The sequence below is a fragment of the Littorina saxatilis genome, linkage group LG15 (assembly GCF_037325665.1).
Source record: "Littorina saxatilis isolate snail1 linkage group LG15, US_GU_Lsax_2.0, whole genome shotgun sequence".
NCBI classification, from domain to species: Eukaryota; Metazoa; Mollusca; class Gastropoda; order Littorinimorpha; family Littorinidae; genus Littorina; species Littorina saxatilis.
Window position 1 is genome coordinate 9,576,393 of NC_090259.1, and position 17,500 is coordinate 9,593,892.

The following is a 17,500-nucleotide window of genomic DNA, read 5'->3' on the forward strand; positions in this document are numbered from 1 at the left end:
AAATACTGATGTAACGTTTTACGTGCAGGACGGAACTGCGAGACCGACGACAACGAGTGTGCCAGCAACCCGTGTCGGAACGGCGCGACGTGTCGAGACCGCTTGAACTCGTACACGTGTGACTGCAAGGATGGTTTTACTGGTGAGAGTTAAAGATATGATTTCTAAAAAAACCCAAATTTAAATTTTAAAAAAAAGAAAGAAAAAAAGTTATAATTTAAAATGCCATATCTGTAATTTTAACCATAGGAAGTCCAGCTTACACCCGCTGTGCTTGAATTTAGACATGCACGCAATGATAAACTTGAAAAGGTTCCATAGCTATGCTTATTAATGAACGGAATGTGAAAAGCGAGTGGCCTCTCTGCCAGAAAACTCTTCAGTGTCAGAATCCCGGTTCTGTTTAGTGTCGTGTTTTTGTGTGCGCATGCATTGGAACATATGATCAAAGGATATGTTGTGACAAAATGGCCGCTTGTCAGTTATCTTCGTAGTGAAAGATGTGGAGCCAAGATTGTCCATAAAGTGTTAGCGTCTTGCCAAGACTTTCTAACTGTGAACACAGATAAAGATACTAGTGTCCTCACCTCTTTGAAAAGAATTTATACACTGGAATCCCCCTTTTAAGACCTCGAAAAATCTGAGAAAATCAGGTCTTAAAAAGGAGGGAGACTTAAGATGGGGGGGGGGGGGGGGGGGGGGGGGGGGGTAAACTGACAGAGGTTAAGAACAACAAATCTGAAAAAGGAGGGAGACTTAAGATGGGGGGGGGGGGGGGGGGGGGTAAACTGACAGAGGTTAAGAACAACAAATCTGAAAAAGGAGGGAGACTTAAGATGGGGGGGTAAACTGACAGAGGTTAAGAACAACAAATCTGAAAAAGGAGGAAGTCTTACATGGAGGAGTCTTATAAGGGGCGTTCCACTGTAGCGGATTTTTTTATATATATAATTTTTTTTTTTTTTTAGAGAGGGACAGAGAGTTTATGGCTTAGGCCTAAAAAAAAAATAGGTGTGGTTACGGTAACCCGACCTACCCTATTTTTAGGGGCCGATCCTATAACTTTTTTATTACATTTGTCAAAAAACAAAACAAAAAAAAAACAAGTGAATGAAAGCGAAAGCGCCCGAGTCGCACACTTATTTCCCTGTCAAGTAGGTTTAATTTGTACACATTAGAAAAAAAAGCAAAAAAAAAAAAAAAAGTGATTGCCTACCTTCCTACCCTATTTTTTGAGTCACTTGAGAAAAAGTGACTCTATGTAATCGGTCAGTGTTAGTCTGTCCGGCCGGCCGTCCGGCCGGCCGTCCGTAGACACCACCTTAACGTTGGACTTTTCTCGGAAACTATCAAAGCGATCGGGCTCATATTTTGTTTAGTCGTGACCTCCAATGACCTCTACACTTTAACGATGGTTTCGTTGACCTTTGACCTTTTTCAAGGTCACAGGTCAGCGTCAAAGGAAAAATTAGACATTTTATATCTTTGACAAAGTTCATCGGATGTGATTGAAACTTTGTAGGATTATTCTTCACATCAAAGTATTTACATCTGTAGCCTTTTACGAACGTTATCAGAAAAACAAGGGAGATAACTAGCCTTTTCTGTTCGGCAACACACAACTTAACGTTGGGCTTTTCTCGGAAACTATAAAAGTGACCGGGCTCAAATTTTATGTGAACGTGACTCATTGTGTTGTGAATAGCAATTTCTTCCTGTCCATCTGATGCCTCATATAATATTCAGAACTGCGAAAGTGACTCGATCGAGCGTTTGCTCTTCTTGTTTTGGCTATGTTACCGTAACCACACCTATTTTTTTGGCTATGTTACCGTAACCACACCTATTTTTTGGCTATGTTACCGTAACCACACCTATTTTTGGCTATGTTACCGTAACCACACCTAATTTTTTTGGCTATGTTACCGTAACCACACCTATTTTTTTTGGCTATGTTACCGTAACCACACCTTTTTTTTTTGTTGCCTTATTATTGTCCTGCTTCATGTTTTGAAAGAGAAGTTTTGACTGGTTTCTTGTTCTCGTCAGGTGTGCATTGCGAAGTGGACATCGACGAATGCGCCTCTAACCCTTGCCACAATGGGGGCATCTGCACCGACGGCATCAACGGCTTCAAGTGCAACTGTCCTTCCGGTTACTATGACGCCCAGTGTCGCTCCGACAAGAACGAGTGTGTCTCCAATCCTTGTACCAATGGTGGAACGTGCAGAGACGGAGTAAACAGGTGAGTGGGAAAAAATTATTTTTCATTTTATGAAGCTTGGTGTCTCCTCGGCTAGACTGAACGTGTGTATCCAATATTCTGATATTTTAATCTTGATTAGTGTTATAGTTACAGCTGAAATGATCTTATGTGAAATGTGAAGCGTTGATAAGTTACTGGTCACTAGTGTGTTGGTTATATTCTTTTCCTTCTTCTTGTTTCGTATTCCTTCATGAGTGAAGGAAGGTTCCAGGGAAAGAAAGAGCCTTGTTCGCAGGCAGTTGTGAAATTAAGGAATAATTTATCAGGCATAGGAATTATCATGTCAAGTGTTTTAGTGTCAGAGTTTAGATGATCAAGAAGAATGAAATAGTCCACCTAAAGTTTTTATTTTATATCATAGTTTATGACTTCTTCATGAATACTGAGAATTTGGAGTGTAGTATGCAGATCAATTATGACTGTGTATAATGACAGTCACACGCATATATACGTCACATGACGGTGCGTGAGAGGAATTCATACCCACCCAGGTTTGGAAATATTTTTGTGTTTAATTATTTTCATGCTTGCACATTGATGTGTGATGTGTGATGTGTGATGTGATGTGATGTGTGATGTGATGTGATGTGATGTGTGATGTGTGCAGGTATGAATGTGAATGCCTTGCTGGTTACGGGGGTCACCGATGCGAGAGAGACGTCAACGAGTGTTTGTCGAATCCCTGCCAGCACGGAGGTACCTGTGTCGACCATCTCAACTCATTTGTCTGTCAGTGCGCCAAGGGATACACAGGTAGGTCCAATCAAGTTTTTTTTGGGGGGGGGGGGGGGGGGGAGATCAGTTTACCCCTACTAGGAAGAGAAAGTAGGATGAATAGCATTAACTTGGATGTTTGGGTTTTTGTAAAGACATGTTTTTTGTCTTGAATTGATTGGCTGTCGTTCGTACTAGCTGGCATCTGTTCATCATACATGTACTTTTTTTGTCCTATTGATAGGAAATTTGGGGTGGTTGCTTCCTCCCAGTGAAAGTCTAGCAGCAACAAGTGTGTGCGCCTTTAGGTACAGCCAGCCAGAATGACCCGAGATCTTTTACGTGCCACTGTGGTGACACAGGGATGGGACATGAAAACCATCTCGGAGTCATCACAAAAATCGATCGGTATCTGTCCCGGCCTGGAATCAAACCTGTGACAATATCCAACCCCATGTCTGAACCTGTTCTTTGTCATTGCCTCAGGTACAAAGTGCGAAACCAACATCAACGAATGCATCAGCAACCCGTGCATACACGGTGAATGCACCGACCAGGTCGGTGACTACCAGTGCCACTGCCAGCTGCCGTTTACCGGCAAGAACTGCGAAACGGAGATGAATCCTTGCGCCACGACACCGTGTATGAACAACGCTCAGTGCGTCCCCAGCAAAAACTACCAGGACTTTGAGTGCAGCTGTCCTGTTGGGTTCACTGGTGAGTCAACAGTTTTGAGTGCAGGGTGTTGGTGCATGTTCTGGTGGTGTATTTCACTTCGTCGTGCACTGGCATTATAACCAGTTTGTCACGACAGTGAAACCCCCTTTTAAGACCCCCTCTTTTAAGATTTCCTCTTTTAAGATTTCCTCCCCATTAAGACCGTACTTTTCCAGACATTCTGTTCAGAACATCTGCTAATTGACCTCCATGTTCAGACTCACTCCCCTTTCAGACCTGATGTTATCAGATTTTGGGGGTCTTAAAAGGGGGGTCCACTGATTCAGAATCAGTATTCAATGATGAGGGCAGACTTAAAGCGTACTACCTTTGCATCAAAAAGGCCGATGTACATGTGTAAGATCCTGAGTTTCCGACGAAAGTCTAGGGACTTTGAATGAGCGCTTCTGGGGTGATCACACGAGATAACTCCTGTGATCTTGCCGCGAGGTTCCGCCTGTTACCATTGTCTTTTTACCGTATAAAATGCACGACTTACACACAAACTGTTACCAAAGCGACATGCTATTTGGGACCAATGCATGTTTTTTTCCTTTCTCGTGTGATCTTGCCGCGAGGTTCCGCCTGTTACCAGCCGAAAATAAGAAGGGGCATAACCTCACCAGAACCGCCCATTGGAAAGACAGAGATACCTAGCATACACAGCCTCGAAGACCGCATCAAGCTCCCACGTAGCAGGAAATAAAAGATAATGTGGGGCATAAAAAACCTCACCATAAGGTGACCTTGAAAGTAAAAACCTCTGGAACACCAAAGAAGGTGACTGTCAAATTTTGTGTTAGATTTTTCCACAGGTTAGCAGTGCGATATGTACCGTATATTTATAAGTGTTACATTGCATCATAAAGATTTAATTTTTTTCAACACTTTTCTTCGCAGGTTTGCTGTGCGATCTGGACATCAATGAGTGTGCTCAGGGCTCCCCTTGCCGTAACGGAGGAACATGCTTAAACTTGGAGGGGTCGTACACCTGCAGCTGTCTCAGCGGATACGAAGGGCGCCAGTGTGAAATCAACCACGACGACTGTAACCCCAGTAAGTTTTTGCCGATTCTTTTTTTCTTTCCTGGTTTGTTCGTGCATATGTGTGCTCTTGTCTGTCTGTTTGACCAGCTGTTTGTCTGTGACAGTGTGAATGCTAGCGCCCGAGAGAGAGACACTTAACTCTATCATCAGCAGAATTAAAATTGTTTTAACGTTTTTATGTTTGTGTTTGCATGTGTGTCTGTGTGTCTTACAGGCATGTCAATACCAGCCCGAGAGGTAGAGACTCATGTCTTACATCATCTGGAATAGGTGCTCGTTTGTTTGTGTGTGTGTGTCTGTTCGTCCGAGCTACTGTCTATGCTGGTGCAAGAGGGAGAGACGTTTCTTTTCCTTTCGACAAGAGATTTGAAATAGTTTTGACGTCTTTGTGAATTTAGAAACTAACTATTGCCCTTCATTTGAGATTTGAAATAGTTTCCATGTCTTTGTAAATTCAGAAACTAACCATTTCCCTTTGTTCCTCTCTGCACAGATCGTTATAACAATGAAAATACCTCGTAAATTCAGAAACTACCAATTCAGAAACTAACCATTGCCCTTTGTTTCTCTCTGCACAGATCGTTGTTACAACGGAGGCACTTGCCTGGACGAGATCGGATCCTACAAGTGTGAGTGCGTCAGTGGATTCGGAGGAGCACACTGTCAGAACGACATCGATGAGTGTGCGTCGAATCCGTGTCAGAACAACGGGATGTGTAACGACTACGTCAACTCGTTCACCTGTGCGTGTCGTGCCGGGTTCAGTGGAACGCGCTGTCAGAACAACGACGACGACTGCACTTCCAGGTAGATGTTTGAAACGGAAAGTTTCCTCACAAGGTTTTAGTGTGTGATTGTGATTGTACGAGATCTTAGACGTCTGAAGGATTTATGTGTCCAGTGGTACCCCCCTTTTAAGACCTCCAAAATTCTGAGAAAATTGGGTTTTAAAAAGGAGGAAGTTTTAAATTGGGGGTAATTTTACAGAGGTTTTAAACAGAAAGTCTGAGAAAGCAAGGTCTTAAAAAGGAGGGAGTCTTAAATTGGGGGTAATTTTACAGAGGCTTTAAACAGAAAGTCTGAAAAAACAAGGTCTTAAAAAGGAGGGAGTCTCAAATTGGGGGGTTGTGAAAGGGGGGGGGGCGGAGGGGTTCTATTGTACATCTGCATTGACTTGATCGAAAGCCACACTACTAAATTGTGGTACATGTACCCTGCTATCCCCCCCCCCCCCCCCCCCCCCCCCCCCCCCACCCCTCTTTTAAGACTTCCCCAAATCTAAGAAAATGGGGTCTTAAAAGGCCAGTGAGTCCTAAAATGGAGGTAGATTTACAAATAATTATTATGAGAAAAAAAATCTGAAGAAAGTATTATCTGTGAAACAAAGGGACGTAAGCGCTCTAAGTGTACATGGCGTGCAACAAGCCACTTTCATTCTCAATCAATTCAAAATCCTCCGATGGCTTTGGGAAAGGGGGAGGGAGGGGCAGGGGGTGGTTAAACTGTATCTTCTTCTTCTGCTTTCTTCACGGGCTGAAAATCCCACATTCACTCATGTTTTTGCACGAGGGAATTTTTACGAACGTTTTTACCCCGCCATTCAGGCAGCCATACGCTGCTTTCAGGGGAGTTAAACTATATGAAATTTAGAGAATCAACATGAAAGGGACACAACTCTCAAAACTTCTATTTCTGTCTCCTCAGCTCGTGCCTCAACGGTGGTGTGTGCATTGACGGCGTGAACCAATACACGTGCCAGTGTGCGGCAGGTTATACTGGTTCCAACTGCCAGCACCACATCAACCCCTGCAACTCCAACCCCTGTCTCAACGGAGCGTCGTGCTCCAACAGCCAGACCTCTTACTCCTGTTACTGCCCCTATGGCTTTACAGGGCCGCGGTGTGAGGTGAGTGCTTGTGGTGTTTGGTGTTGCTTGGATTAAGGCCTGCATGCATGGTTGTGGGCGTTCAGTTGTAAAAAGTAAAAATAATTCCAACTAAAATCGACTGATACATTACTGTTATTTGTATTGTTGACCAAAATATGACAGATCTTGACAGTCATTGTTCACCCCGACCGCTGGCGTGGTCTTGGAAGAACTGTAAAATGTCATATTTTGGTCAACAATACACATAACGTAACACATACTAAGTCAACAACATAGTATGCACATAAATCTTAACATGATAATAATGTTTTTGTGGTGTGTGCAGGACTTTGTGGACTGGTGCAGCCAGGGTCTGTGTCGGAACGGAGCGACGTGCTTGCAGGTGGCCAACCAGTACCGTTGTGAGTGTGCGCTGGGCTGGACAGGCACGTCCTGTGATGTCCAGTCAGTGTCCTGCTCCACAGCCGCCAGCTTGAGAGGTCAGTCCGCGAACACATGGTCTATGCAGACCTGGGAACCCATACGATTTCGCATATTTTTTACGCTTGATTGTCTAAAATACAATCAGTATGGTGGGGTGGAGAAAAAAAATCCAAGAAATTCCAGACTTCTTTTCATCACAAGCGTATCCCAAAAATGATCCAGTATTTTGGATGTTCGAATGCTGTGTGGAATACATTAATTTTTCTGAAAATACACCAAGTTTCTTTGAGAATGCTCCAAGTGCAAAACATGGGTTCTGAGGTCTGTCAAAGTGAACATATGGTAAAGAGCGTGTTGTGATTTGGCTAATACTGTGTATATGTGAGTGTGGGTTCACTGTCCCACTGAGTGAAACTCCAATGGTCACTTTTATTTCAGTGTGTGACAAAACTTCCACTGGGTTAATTATGCCTGTGTTTGTGTGTGTGTGTGTGTGTTGTTGTACATCCTCATGAGATCTTACAAGAAGGGATTCATTATTATTATATAGAATCCAAGAGAAATTAAAATTGGCAATCTAGTTGCTGCTCCGCCTGGCGTCTGGCATTATGGGGTTAGGACTGGTTGGTCCGGTGTCAGAATAATGTGACTGGGTGAGACATGAAGCCTGTGCTGCGACTTCTGTCTTGTGTGTGGCGCACGTTATATGTCAAAGCAGCACCGCCCTGATATGGCCCTTTGTGGTCGGCTGGGCATTAAGCAAACAAACAAACAAAATCTAAGAGAAAAAGGCTTCACCACTTATAACTGGTCTGTTGTAACTGAAACAAGAATCCAAACCAGACAGACTGTTAACCTACCAAGATCAAGAAACAAAACATAAGAAAGGTGAAGTTTTTGGAACCTTTATTTCAGGACAAAGCAAAACATATACAAGAAATTTTTTCTTCATATTATGATCTTTTATGTTTTTCACAGGTGTGAGGAGGGAGGAGCTGTGCAGGAACAACGGGACGTGTCACGACACGGGGAATACACACATGTGCGTGTGTCGCCATGGATTCGAGGGGTCGTACTGCGGAAGCGACATCGACGAATGCGCCTCGGCTCCCTGCCAGAACGGAGCAGAATGCGAAGACCTTGTGGGAAAATACAAGTGCAAGTGTGCGGATGGATTCCAGGGTTTGAACTGCGAATTCGACATCAACGAATGCGCGAATCAGCCGTGCGCCAATGGGGGAACATGCCACAACCTAGTCAACGACTTTGCCTGCTCATGCCCGCCGGGTACCCTGGGAATTTTGTGTGAGGAGAACGAGAACGACTGTGTGTTCGATTCCGCTTGCCTCAACGGCGGAACTTGCATGGACAAGGTCGGAGGTTACGATTGTCTGTGCCCGCCTGGATTTTCGGGGCCGCATTGCGAGGGCGATGTGAACGAGTGTCTGTCCAATCCTTGCAGCCACTTGGGGACTCAGGACTGCGTGCAGCAAACCGACGCATTCCGCTGCGACTGCAAGCCAGGATGGACAGGTGAGAAATGGAAAAAAGATAACAGCTCCTTTTACAATTACAATACATGTAGGCAGGTTTCACAGTATTGTGTTCAGCAATTTACTATTTACACACTCAAATTCTACAAAATAAATGTTGGCACACAATTCAAAGGACATGTTTTTCCAACAAAGTGAGTTTGTTACAACTAAAAACAGTAATTTTTTTTATAGTCCTGGTCCTTATTTATATCTAAAAACCAGGCGCAAAGCGGCATACCCTGAAAACGCAAAAAAAGCAATACGGTCATCCTATGCATGCATATAGCTCATATAGCCAAAACCGTTGAAGATAGAAAGACATTTATTGAACAAAAAATATGCCCCACATCATTCTTAACAAGTTTTGTTCTTGTATGTATATCAAAATATTGATTCTCAAATGAATGGTTTGAAAAAATACGACTTCCGGCAGACCTAGACCGTTTTGAAGGAAAAAACCGTCTTTTTTTTCAAACCATTCCATGGCCATCAATATTTTCATATACATGTAAGATAAAACGTGTTAAGACTGGTGTTGTGCATCTAGTTTGTTCAATAAATGTCTTTCTATCTTCAATGGTTTTGGCTAGATGAGGTAACAAGAGAAGGATATGGGCATTGGAATTACGTCAACATTTCGAGCATTGTCACAGATGAAACATTTACTGCAGGGTGCTCCTGATTAACAAACCGAGCAAAACTGAAAATTATTGAAGAGAAGACATGTCTGAACAGTTTATAAAGAGACAAGTTTGCAATCATTTGTAAACACCATTATTGTATGGAGGAGTAACTGTTCCCCTACCCCCTAAGAAGGTATTTCTGTCCGTCAACCACGTGAGCGATCGCCACAAATCGAGGCATCACTCGCATTTCAGTTTGGACACACCGGCTGATTGCAAATGCACAGTACGTGTTTCGACACTGAAACGTGACGATTGAGCGTCAAAATAGTTTCTTAAAACAGTCGAAAATGGAGTTAAATGTGACTTCAACACTCAGTGGCGATCGCTAGAGTGGCGATTGTTACTAGACGGACACTAGAAAACCTCAGAAAATGTAATTACTTTGCGATTTTTTTAACTGAAAAACTGTTGCGGTCTTTTTCTGTCGAGCGCGAGCGTCAACGTAAAACAACGTGAGGTCACTTCCTCCCCAAACGGTTAGTTTTTGAATGAAAAGAAAAATGTGGCGATCGTTACATTGTTTAGACGGACTGGATCGCAACTTTGAAACTCGGGTCACCGTGCGTCGATCAAGGGCAAATTGACCTCGGCAACATTATAACTCACTTCAAGGGTGCACAAACTTGTATTTACAGTATACAAAATTAGGTAAACTTGTGTTTTTGTCCTGTGAAATCACAATTAGTTTCGATGCTCTTGATATCGCTATGCGGACGGACAGATCCGAATCCCCATACATTTTTTTTTGCGGAGCTAGTATAAGTTAGAATTTGTGTTATGGATATCGATTGTTGTTGAAAAACAATCATTTCAATGTGTTCTGGCACTCTCAACCACCACAGCATTGATACTTGTGCATGTGTGTGTTGGAATTTAGTTCTTTGTTTAGTGATGCTGTGGCAAAAGTAAATTCATCCGTCCGTATTTTGACGATCGCCACCATTCACACGCACATAAATAAACACATTATCAAAAATTTCAACTTTTATTTTCAAAAAAGTATTTAAACAACAACTAGTTTGCATGTTAATACAACAAATACAGCAGATTCTCACAGATATGGATTTAAAAGACTAAGCAAATCTGAGACTATCAAAATGGCCTAATACCATGAAACCTGCCTGTACTGGAATTATAAAAACAAGACCCACACACAGTGACATACACACAGTGACACAGGCACCTGCACGCACATACACACCTACGCACACACACACACACACACACCCAAGCACATTCACATACACGCACACACACACACACAAGCACATTCACACAGGGTTGCACGCGCACACACACTCTAACACGTTTGCACAAACATACAAATCACAAAATTAAAATAGAAAAGCAAACAAAACTAACAGTCAGAACAAGCACACAATCATCAGTCAGAACAAGTACACAATCAACAGTAAGAACAAGCACACAATCAACAGTCAGAACAAGCACACAATCAACAGTCAGAACAAGCACACAATCAACAGTCAGAACAAGCACACAATCAACAGTCAGAACAAGCACACAATCAACAGTCAGAACAAGCACACAATCAACAGTCAGAACAAGCACACAATCAACAGTCAGAACAAGCACACAATCAACAGTAAGAACAAGCACACAATCAACAGTCAGAACAAGCACACAACCAACAGTCAGAACAAGCACACAATCAACAGTCAGAACAAGCACACAATCAACAGTAAGAACAAGCACACAATCAACAGTCAGAACAAGCACACAATCAACAGTAAGAACAAGCACACAATCAACAGTAAGAACAAGCACACAATCAACAGTAAGAACAAGCACACAATCAACAGTCAGAACAAGCACACAACAGTAAGAACAAGCACACAACAGTAAGAACAAGCACACAACAGTAAGAACAAGCACACAATCAACAGTCAGAACAAGCACACAATCAACAGTCAGAACAAGCACACAATCAACAGTAAGAACAAGCACACAATCAACAGTAAGAACAAGCACACAATCAACAGTAAGAACAAGCACACAATCAACAGTAAGAACAAGCACACAATCAACAGTAAGAACAAGCACACAATCAACAGTAAGAACAAGCACACAATCAACAGTAAGAACAAGCACACAACAGTAAGAACAAGCACACAATCAACAGTCAGAACAAGCACACAATCAACAGTAAGAACAAGCACACAATCAACAGTAAGAACAAGCACACAATCAACAGTAAGAACAAGCACACAATCAACAGTAAGAACAAGCACACAATCAACAGTCAGAACAAGCACACAATCAACAGTAAGAACAAGCACACAATCAACAGTAAGAACAAGCACACAATCAACAGTCAGAACAAGCACACAATCAACAGTAAGAACAAGCACACAATCAACAGTAAGAACAAGCACACAATCAACAGTAAGAACAAGCACACAATCAACAGTCAGAACAAGCACACAATCAACAGTAAGAACAAGCACACAATCAACAGTCAGAACAAGCACACAATCAACAGTCAGAACAAGCACACAATCAACAGTAAGAACAAGCACACAATCAACAGTCAGAACAAGCACACAATCAACAGTAAGAACAAGCACACAATCAACAGTAAGAACAAGCACACAATCAACAGTAAGAACAAGCACACAATCAACAGTCAGAACAAGCACACAATCAACAGTCAGAACAAGCACACAACCAACAGTCAGAACAAGCACACAATCAACAGTCAGAACAAGCACACAATCAACAGTAAGAACAAGCACACAATCAACAGTCAGAACAAGTACACAATCAACAGTAAGAACAAGCACACAATCAACAGTCAGAACAAGCACACAATCAACAGTCAGAACAAGCACACAATCAACAGTAAGAACAAGCACACAATCAACAGTCAGAACAAGCACACAATCAACAGTAAGAACAAGCACACAATCAACAGTCAGAACAAGCACACAACCAACAGTCAGAACAAGCACACAATCAACAGTCAGAACAAGCACACAATCAACAGTCAGAACAAGCACACAATCAACAGTCAGAACAAGCACACAATCAACAGTCAGAACAAGCACACAATCAACAGTCAGAACAAGCACACAATCAACAGTCAGAACAAGCACACAATCAACCAAATTTATCAGATTTGTGAAGGTCTTAAAACGGGGGTTCCACTGTATATCGATGTGCAAGCATGCTAACGACAAAGATGACACCAAACGCTTGTGTCTGCCACCAGGTTCTCGGTGTGAAAAGAAATTGCAGTGCGATCAGGAACCATGCCAACATGGCGGTCGGTGCACCGACACCACCAACCAGGGACCCGTGTGCACATGTCAAGAGGTAAGGCTTCTTTTCTTTCTGCTCGCACACATGAGAATCTTCTGACTTTTGGCTGAAATCAGACTTTTTCTGAGCCATTGAACACAATTTGGGCGGGGATGTAGCTCAGTCGGTAGCGCGCTGGATTTGTATCCAGTGGGCCGCTGTCAGCGGGAGTTCGTCCCCACGTTCGGCGAGAGATTTATTTCTCAGGGTCAACTTTGTGTGCAGACTCTCCTCGGTGTCCGAACACCCCCGTGTGTACACGCAAGCACAAGACCAAGTGCGCACGAAAAAGATCCTGTAATCCATGTCAGAGTTCGGTGGGTTATAGAAACACGAAAATACCCAGCATGCTTCCTCCGAAAACGGCGTATGGCTGCCTAAATGGCGGGGTAAAAAAAACGGTCATACACGTAAAATTCCAATCGTGCAAAAAAAACACGAGTGTACGTGGGAGTTTCAGCCCACGAACGCAGAAGAAGAAGAAGAAGAAGAAGAACACAATTTCAGAGCTTTTTGTGTGAACTATTCTCGAGTTTGTATTTTATTTTGGAACCCTACGTCACTTTCAGACGTATTCACGAATCCTTGTTCCCATGTCTGCGTTCTTCTTCAGTGGTACCTGTGATGAAGAGACACCCTTGGGATCAGCTCACAGTGTCCCTTCATTGCATGGCCTGTCATGACATGTCTATTTTGGTCAAGATAATAGTCAAAGAGTCAAGAGAGTACCTGCTGTTCAGACTGTGACGTGGGATCAAGTTTTCTTCGACATGAGATTCGTTGATTTGTGTAATGTTGTGTCAGGCAGAGTTGGACGTCGACAAATATTAAATTCTGTTTTTAAATGTGAAATTGTTGCTGTTATTAAGATGATTATATTTAAGATTGTAAGGCGCTTAAAACTATTTTAGGATTTGCGCCCTAAATACCCTTATTATTAAATTTGGTTGTTGTTGTTCAAAAAAAGTCTGCCACCTTTTGATAAACGTTGCCGCTGTTTTCATGGCCAATGAAGCGTTGCGGTGTAAAAATGTCGAGTTTTTTAGCATGTTAACAGTCGTCTTATTTTAAAAGTCAATTACTATTCAATCGTCAGCATTCAGGCTGATTGACTAACTGATAACTGTGCTATAGTCCTCCGAAAACGGCGTATGGCTGCCTAAATGGCGGGGAAAAAAACGGTCATACACGTAAAATTCCACTCGTGCAAAAAACACGAGTGTACGTGGGAGTTTCAGCCCACGAACGCAGAAGAAGAAGAAGACTGTGCTATAGTAATATTAACCAAGTAAAAATTGAATAGTCGCCTAACTTTCGCAAGTAAAAGTCAGTAATAGAATACAACCTTCGGCTGTAAGTTATGAACTGAAATACATACATGTACCCTCCTTTGTTTCAGTAACGTGAACAAAATGATTTTTTTTTTGCAGGGTTATTCCGGGGAGTATTGCCAGTTTGTTTCCACAGCCTGCGACAGCAACCCGTGTCAACAAGGCGGAACGTGTCAACAGGTTCAACAGGATGGCTATACATGTGTCTGCCCCGCTGGCGCTTCGGGAACGCACTGCGAAATCGACACAACCAACGACTGCCTATCCTCACCATGTCGCAACGAAGGATCCTGTCTGGATCGAATTGGTGAGCATTGTTATTTTTATTTTATTTTGTGTTTCCCCTTGTTCAGTGAAACCTTTTTGACTCACATGCGAAGCAAAAGTGAGTCTATGTACTCACCCGAGTCGTCCGTCCGTCCGTCCGTCCGGAAAACTTTAACGTTGGATATTTCTTGGACGCTATTCAGTCTATCAGTACCAAATTTGGCAAGATGGTGTATGATGACAAGGCCCCCAAAAACATACATAGCATCTTGACCTTGCTTCAAGGTCAAGGTCGCAGGGGCCATAAATGTTGCCTAAAAAACAGCTATTTTTCACATTTTTCCCATTTTCTCTGAAGTTTTTGAGATTCAATACCTCACCTATATATGATATATAGGGCAAAGTAAGCCCCATCTTTTGATACCAGTTTGGTTTACCTTGCTTCAAGGTCAAGGTCACAGGAGCTCTTCAAAGTTGGATTGTATACATATTTTGAAGTGACCTTGACCCTGAACTATGGAAGATAACTGTTTCAAACTTAAAAATTATGTGGGGCACATGTTATGCTTTCATCATGAGACACATTTGGTCACATATGATCAAGGTCAAGGTCACTTTGACCCTTATGAAATGTGACCAAAATAAGGTAGTGAACCACTAAAAGTGACCATATCTCATGGTAGAAAGAGCCAATAAGCACCATTGTACTTCCTATGTCTTGAATTAACAGCTTTGTGTTGCATGACCTTGCATGACCTTGGATGACCTTGACATTGGGTCAAGGTCACATGTATTTTGGTAGGAAAAATGTGTAAAGCAGTTCTTAGTGTATGATGTCATTGCTATGTAAGCATGTGAGTCGTATGGGCTTTGCCCTTCTTGTTTAGACCTTGTTTTCTCAGACTTTCTGTTCATAACCTGTGTAAATTAGCCGATTTTCATTTTTAGACTCTTTTTACTCAAGGCCTATTTATTTTTTACATGTTCTCTTTATTATATGGAAAATAAATTTACCTCTTCCAAGAGCTGCATTTTTAAGATTGCTTTTTAGGTCTTTGAAAAGGGGTGCCTATAGTAATAATAATGCAAACTTTTATAGCGCTGTTCTAGAAAAATGTCTACTCTTAGCGCTTTACAATACATACATCGACCAAGCATACTATACACGCACAGGCGAAGAAACCGACCAAACATAACCGACAAACTATACATGCACAGGCAAAGAAATCGACCAAACATACAATACACGCACGCCTATAATAATAATAATAATAACGATTACTTATATAGCGCGTAAACCTCGTGGTGACAAGCCCAGAGCGCTTTACACTCACATAATCATAATACAAACAAGGAAAGAGAACTAAATCCGAATAAATTCAAACATAGTCACACACACCCACACACGCACGCACACACACACGCACACACACGCACGCGCGCGCGCACACACACACACAATATACAATAGTATATTATCTCTTTGAAAACCAAAGGGAAGGGAAGTTTGAGCTTGACGATGAAGGTCGCTTGTTCATTTCAGTGCTTGTTATTCTCTCAGGTGCCAGGAGACTGGTTCCGTATAACTCTCGCTTACTCTTGTTGCACATGTCGTATGCATTTGGAGTGCTTACTTGCCTCTGTTTCTCAGATCTTAAAATACTGGTCTGCCTCATTTACGTAGGATTCTCAATGTACCTCTTTGTTACAGGTTATTACGAGTGCGACTGTCCTGCTAATTGGGGTGGGGTGCACTGCGAGACGTACGATCCCAATTTCCGTGGCGGCATCGGACGGCCTGTGACCACACCCCCCACAGTGGATTACTGTACTCGCCACTTCTGTCAGGAGAAGGCCAACAACGGACAATGTGATGTGAGTAGTGTGTGTGTGTGTGTGTGTGTGTGTGTGTGTGTGTGTGTGTGTGTGTGTGGATTACTGTACTCGCCACTTCTGTCAGGAGAAGGCTAACAACGGACAATGTCATGTGAGTAATGTGTAGTGATGGAGAGTCTGTGTGTGTGGTGATGGGGAGTCTGTGTGTGTGGTGATGGGGAGTCTGTGTGTGTGGTGATGGGGAGTCTGTGTGTGTGGTGATGGGGAGTCTCTGTGTGTGGTGATGGGGAGTCTGTGTGTGTGGTGATGGGGAGTCTCTGTGTGTGGTGATGGGGAGTCTGTGTGTGGTGATGGGGAGTCTGTGTGTGTGGTGATGGGGAATCTGTGTGTGTGGTGATGGGGAGTCTGTGTGTGTGGTGATGGGGAGTCTGTGTGTGTGGTGATGGGGAATCTGTGTGTGTGGTGATGGGGAGTCTGTGTGTGTAGTGATGGAGAGTCTGTGTGTGTGGTGATGGGGAGTCTGTGTGTGTGGTGTGTGTTTGTGTCTGTAAACGTAAGTATGTCTGTGAGTGTGTCTGTGTCTGTGTTCACATTTCTGTGTGCCAAATGTGTTTCTGCTGGGAGCTTTTATATGGAATGCGAATCACAGACCTGTGGGATACATAGCAAGAGAGGGAGAGATTGAGTGAGAGAGTGTCTGTCTCTGACTGTCGGTCTGTTATTCCGTGGGGACTGGGAGCTTTGATGCTTTTGTGTATGCGTGTACATATATGGAGGGAAGCAAATAATTCATGGAACAGTGAACGAGACAAAGAAATGGACAAGACCGACGTTTATGAAAAAAGCAGTAGTTCAGGAAAACAGAGAAGGATTTGTTAGTTGTTTTGCAATGATCTAAGTTCGCATTATGTTTTGGTTACCATCAGATACGAAGAATGGAAGACCTTTAAATTATTTGTTCAGGAAGACAGTGCTTCTTCTGCTGGATACAAAAACAGAATCTTTAAGTTTTCAGGAAGAAATGACCTGAAATGACATGCAAATGTCCTACTTCTGCATTTTCAGTTGTATTCTGTCTTGACTGAAAAGTTGTTGGTAAATTTCAGGAGGAGTGCAACACACAGGAGTGTAGTTTCGACGGCCTGGAGTGTTCGTTCGGCATGCGACCTTGGCAGAACTGTACGCAGACCGTCAAGGGCAAGCATTGCTGGCAGCTCTTCAAGAATGGCATTTGTGACGCCGAGTGCAACTCACAGAAATGTCTCTACGATGGATTTGATTGTGTGGTGAGTGGAGAAGCTTTTCTTTGTTTTTGTATGTTTTTTGTGTGTTCCTGTGGGTTTTTTTTGTGTGTTCCTGTGGGTTTTTTGTGTGTTCCTGTGGGTTTTTTGTGTGTTCCTGTGGGTTTTTTTAGTGTGTTCCTTTTTGTGTGTTCCTGTGTTTTTTTTGCATGTTCCTGTGGTTTTGTGTGTG

At 42.8% G+C, this 17,500-nt stretch overlaps 1 protein-coding gene across 1 annotated transcript in view; it reads left to right on the forward strand.

Annotated features, from left to right (window-relative positions):
- Positions 1-17,500, forward strand: part of LOC138948475 (neurogenic locus Notch protein-like) — a 66,529-nt gene that overhangs the window by 26,055 nt on the left and 22,974 nt on the right. Inside the window, exons 8-20 of the mRNA XM_070320029.1 lie at positions 29-142; positions 2,050-2,245; positions 2,874-3,019; positions 3,467-3,697; positions 4,598-4,753; positions 5,322-5,550; positions 6,448-6,649; positions 6,957-7,110; positions 8,033-8,587; positions 12,505-12,608; positions 14,024-14,231; positions 15,903-16,066; positions 17,134-17,313. Of these exons, the coding sequence (XP_070176130.1) occupies positions 29-142; positions 2,050-2,245; positions 2,874-3,019; positions 3,467-3,697; positions 4,598-4,753; positions 5,322-5,550; positions 6,448-6,649; positions 6,957-7,110; positions 8,033-8,587; positions 12,505-12,608; positions 14,024-14,231; positions 15,903-16,066; positions 17,134-17,313 (2,639 nt within the window). The remainder of the gene's footprint in view (positions 1-28; positions 143-2,049; positions 2,246-2,873; positions 3,020-3,466; positions 3,698-4,597; positions 4,754-5,321; positions 5,551-6,447; positions 6,650-6,956; positions 7,111-8,032; positions 8,588-12,504; positions 12,609-14,023; positions 14,232-15,902; positions 16,067-17,133; positions 17,314-17,500) is intronic.